General features: G+C 34.4%; 1 protein-coding gene across 1 annotated transcript; it reads right to left on the minus strand.

Annotated features, from left to right (window-relative positions):
- Positions 1-279: 279 nt before the first annotated feature.
- On the minus strand, positions 280-4,799 carry LOC143628957 (uncharacterized protein At4g18490-like). Its single transcript, XM_077098385.1, has 13 exons — positions 4,742-4,799; positions 4,444-4,570; positions 4,024-4,215; positions 3,197-3,931; positions 2,833-3,021; positions 2,641-2,769; positions 2,419-2,541; positions 1,945-2,121; positions 1,688-1,865; positions 864-916; positions 746-788; positions 525-659; positions 280-437 (listed from the first exon to the last, which is right to left on the minus strand). Exons 1-13 carry the CDS (start codon positions 4,797-4,799, stop codon positions 297-299), a joined length of 2,280 nt encoding a protein of 759 aa, XP_076954500.1. The 3' UTR covers positions 280-296.
- Positions 4,800-5,005: the final 206 nt, after the last annotated feature.

Here is a 5,005-nt window from a genome sequence, read left to right on the forward strand (position 1 = left end):
GCTATTATTATCTAAAAAAATCAATCTTTATCCATTTCATATAAAAGTCTATCAATGATAAGTATTCCACCATATTCTAATTGTATGATTCTCTCAACATAAAACTATGCTTGTTATGATATATGAACATGAATAAAAGTACCTGAAACTCTGTTTTGGAACTTGCTAAACACATTTAGATCTCGAGCTACTTGTCAATCAGCAGCGCAGCAAATTCCTGAACCATGCGGATGTAACTAATATATCAAGGACTAAAACAATCGTAATCCCAAAAAACACCAAACAGATATATAAAACTATTTATATTTAATTTTATAAAAGGATATCTTGTCTTGATGGATGGGATGGTTGAGCATCAGGAGTTGATTGTTGTTGACAATAGCACGAACAAGTATGTCGTTTGCCTCCTCGTGTTTCTTTTTCAGCATGTTGCATATCTGCATTGAAAAACATGTCCGTTATTAGTTATTACTTTCGGCTCATCCTCAAATAGTGTTTCACATTAAATATGCTTATATGCTCACATCATCAAGCTCCTTTATATATGCTTCAGCCTTTTCAAAAATATTATCATTTTCTATTGAAGATATGTCCATTTCTGTTAGAGAAACATTAAGCCTAGGGGACTTATCATGTACCAGACTCGCATGATTGCCACCCTGTGATGGGGAAACCGAAATGCGTGTTAGTTGTAGTTATTCATGTCGTCTTGAGAATGATCCACAGATGTTTTTAGAAGAAGTACCTGTTCCTCGACAGCTTTTTTCGATAATGCAGTGATTTTGCTGCTGATTATTGATAAAAAAATATTTTTTTAGATAAAATTAAATAAAATAAGACAAGTACACATAAAGTTGTAGGACCTGCAGGGTGATGCAGAGAGACGCTTTAATGGAGTTAAACATGGTGTTGATTCCTGCATAATTAATCATAATCATAAACTTTATTATGTACTAATTTATGTTTCTTTTCTTTTGAGCGATATTAGTTTATGTTTCATAATCCTTTATCCAAGCATTTATTATTTAAAGAGTTTTTATGAATGGGCTGATTCGGGCTATATATATTTGTCTAACGGGGCAGTAAAAATGTGAAAACATTGATTAAAAGAAACTTAAGTGCATTTTGAATGCATAAAACCTTAATATCTAAAAGTCAAAAACCATACATTACTGAAACAATTTGTGGCACCCTAGTATCTATAATGTTCAACCAACCCATTTTGACCTAGAGGTGTAAACGAGCCAAGCTGGCTCGTGAGCTACTCGCGATCAGCTTGTTAAAAGCTCAAATCGGGCCGAGCTTAAACAAGCTTGACCCAATATCGAGCCTTAAAATTAACCTTGCTCGATAAACGAGCCTGAGTTCAAGCTAGCTCAAGAACCTAAAGGAGCCTATTATTTACATAACTTTCTATTTAATGCATCAAATATATATCTTAAATAATAACATTTATCATATACAAAATTATGATAAAAATAACTAAATAATATATATTATGTTACATATAAAAACTATAATTAAAATATATATAAAAATAATTAAAATGTATATAAATTAATAAATAAATAACAAACAAGCCGAGGTCAAGCCTGAGCTTGAGAAAACAACCCACAAGCGGAGCTCGAGCTTTATAAAAAGAGCTCCAAATCGAGCTTTCGCAAGTCAAAAAGGGAGAAAAGCAAACCTCAGAAGCTTTACGTTTCAGCGTTGGGGTAGGTGGTGTTCGTTTCATACTGTCAACAGAAAGGTTTCTCTTGAACACCGTGTTTGTTCGCAACTCTGGACTTTGATTCTTGTTTTTCATGGATGTCAAACCCTTTGGTAACAAGGAACTGAGTGGCTTTAGCTTCAGTTCCGTAGGTCTGCATTTAAAGATGAATGGCAATTGGTACAATCTATTTTAAATGTTTAATAGACAAAACAGAATATTCAAATAACTACCTAGAAACTCTTAAAGTAGAAACTTCAGATGCCTTAATCTCAGCTTTAGTCAGAGATATCTTAGTTTCTTTCACAACAGGTTTCCTCATGTTATGAGTAGATGTCCCGAGATTTATGATATTCAGTGGAATATTTTTTCTCGGTTGTTCAGTTGAACTAGATGGACGAACATTAGACCTGATGAAAAGATCCCCATAAAGTTATTGGGGTGTTATGTAAATCAAATGTGTCTGGCAAAATCTTTATTATCATAATAATATATCTTTTCAATCATAATTAGCGCAATAATTGTTTATGAAACTTCTAAAAAATAATAAAGAGAAGTGTTTGGGGGTCACTTCCCATTACTCGACCAGATTTGAGTAGTACTAAAAGGTATCGATTTCAATCCGAACCCATTACCCGACCCACCCAAATCGTCACCACTACGATAAAGATTAAAATATACTGATAATCCAAATACAATTACCAAACCTGAGTGCATTGTTTTGGTCACTTCCCTTTGACACAGGTTCCTTCATTAGTGAAATATCATGTGCTACTGTTGTCACCATTGATTCACTTCTAGGTCTTATATTATCAGTATTCAAACCCTCCCTGTAATTAACCATATCTTAATGGAATTAGTAAACTTGTTTTACTTAAGACCTATGAGAATTATAATATCATCCGTTCAAAATTATACCAACGACTCACCTTGTACTGTTAAGGCTCTTTACATGACTTGCTTCTGTGTTTTCAATGTCTTCTCGCAGCACTTTGGGCAACGACCTTGATAAACCAGTAAATTTGCTACCAGATTCTAAACTTCTAGAGCCAAACTCCCTGTAAATGTCTTAATTAGGGTTTTCCTGTTCATATTATATTTGCATTAAAAGAATGTTTCACCTTTTTTCTAATGCAGGGTTACTTGGTAAGGTGCTTGTTCTTTTGTTGCCAATGGAGATGAGTTTTGTTAAAGAGACAGATGCCTGCTGCAACTCAGATTCACTTCCATTTTGCTTTTTGAAATATTTTGATCGGATTGGGACTTTCCCTCTCTCTTTATCTGGTGCCAACTCATCAGTTGCGGTTCCACTGCATAAGATTAGCAAGATATTTACACTTCTGACTAGCACAAGGTTAAAGGCCTTGTCTATAATATCAAAATCATTTAAAGTTCATGTGTAACTATAATCTGCACATATTCCAGTTTCAGTTAAACATTTAGTCACAAATTAACAAAGACGTCCAATATATATAGAATACATACTCTATTCTGCCCAGCAAGTTCCTTTTATCAGCCAATTCTTCATGAGCCGAATTCTCTATCCCAGGTGTCAAATGAATTTCAAGATGCGAATCAGCCTTATGTACATCACTGTCACCAATATGGCCAGTAATTACATTATCATCCCTCTCACAACTTTCACCTTTCTCACATTGTGCTTCCAGATGTTGTAAGAAATTTTCAGTAGGAACCAACTCAGTCACAGGCCTCACGTCATTTTGCTCGTCCCCTGTACTCGGGCTCGCCATTTTAACCAAGTTTCTAGATTTTTCTTCTTGCCCATCTGAAAATGTATCTTCAGAATGAACATATGCATCTTGCACAACTTTCTGAGCAAGAGGTTCTGGAGAATATCTCTTCTCTGATGAAGGAGATTCTTGTATAGGTTCTACTGTTCTCTGTATCTCCTGTTCTTCAGAATGTGCAGGTTTTAGAAGAGAGCTCTCATCTATGAGAGATATCAAGTTGACATCCTCAGTTCTGGTATCAGGATCCTTAATGTGGTCTGTTTGAATGTCAACCTCTGAATTGGTAGCAACCCGCGATGCTGGATTCTTAAATGATATATCACCATCCTTGAATGCATCAACGTCTTTAGCCAAGAAGTCACCAGAACCTCCACTGAAGCTTGTATTTGAGTGTCCTTCCTTATCTTTAGATTTGCTTGTGTTTTCATCAGTCTTTGTCTTTTTTGACTCAAAACCCAAATCTCCAAACCTACAAAAGCATATAATAAGTGACTTTACAGGTAGATTGTTGAGATATTTTCTATGATACAGAAAAACTTGCATATGACTATATAAGCATACCCATCAAAATCAAATGAGAATCCAAAGCTATCTCTTTTTGACTGATTGGTTCCACCAACAGTTTCTTCTTCTTTTGATCCCTCCTTTGATTTTCCTGATTTCTTTGCAGGGGATGATACATCAAAACCAGGCATGTCGATATTGAAAGATGATATCTTGCCAAAATCAGCATCAAGAGAAAAATCCATATCCCTGGAGAAGTTAAGCAATGAATGTTTAGAATAACTATATAGAATTCTGGATTGACTCAACTGCATAATAATAATAATAATAATAATAATAATAATAATAATAATAATAATAATCTGATCTTTTCTCTCTAGAATAAGCAATACATTTGTCCTCCATCCAGATACAAAGTAATAAACACAAAGATACTATATATGTAAATATGCAACTATGAGTCTTTGTAGCGCTTACATTTTGTCAAACTTAAAAGCCTTTTGCTTGCCTTTGGTGGATGGTCCAAAGTCGAAATCCATTTCATCATCTCCCATGGACATCGACTTCCATGATCCAAATAAGTCTTTGTCAATGTCTATGTCTGCTATTGGACAAAGAATACTATTAACTCTTCATTTACGCAAACAATAACAGTCTTATCAAGAAATCAAAGTGTGAATGATTTCACATAATTCATATGTTGGCTACAACCAAAATATTCTCCTAAAACATCTACCTAATTGAATAAGAAAACGTCAAGGACTTAAAACATTACCTAGTGAACTTTTCTCCTTTGATTTGGCAGGAGGATCTGTTTTTTGTAATTCAGCCATCTGCATATTAGATTGATGATATGTTACTTAGTCCAACACTTCAACAATCAATTACCTAACTAACTTTACATGAAAATCAGTCACAAACAATCAGTAACTAACAAATCATGATCACCGTAAACAATATAACCGACTAATTAAAACCACAAACTCTCGGAATCAAGCTGGACAAACGCATCAAACACCTAGGGTTTCGTATAAGCTTT

Source organism: Bidens hawaiensis, unplaced genomic scaffold (genome assembly GCF_021521415.1).
Source record: "Bidens hawaiensis isolate Kalapana, Puna unplaced genomic scaffold, B.hawaiensis_p1.1 tig00005142_1, whole genome shotgun sequence".
Lineage (NCBI taxonomy): Eukaryota > Viridiplantae > Streptophyta > Magnoliopsida > Asterales > Asteraceae > Bidens > Bidens hawaiensis.

Bases quoted from the DNA above. Each gene is read 5' to 3' on its own strand.
- LOC143628957 (XM_077098385.1), bottom strand. From the start codon at position 4,799: ATGGCTGAATTACAAAAAACAGATCCTCCTGCCAAATCAAAGGAGAAA. The intron at 917-1,687 runs GTTTGCTTTTCT...TTAATTATGCAG, and splicing joins TGAAACGTAAAGCTTCTGAG to GAATCAACACCATGTTTAAC. The intron at 789-863 runs GTCCTACAACTT...ATCAATAATCAG, and splicing joins CTCTCTGCATCACCCTGCAG to CAGCAAAATCACTGCATTAT.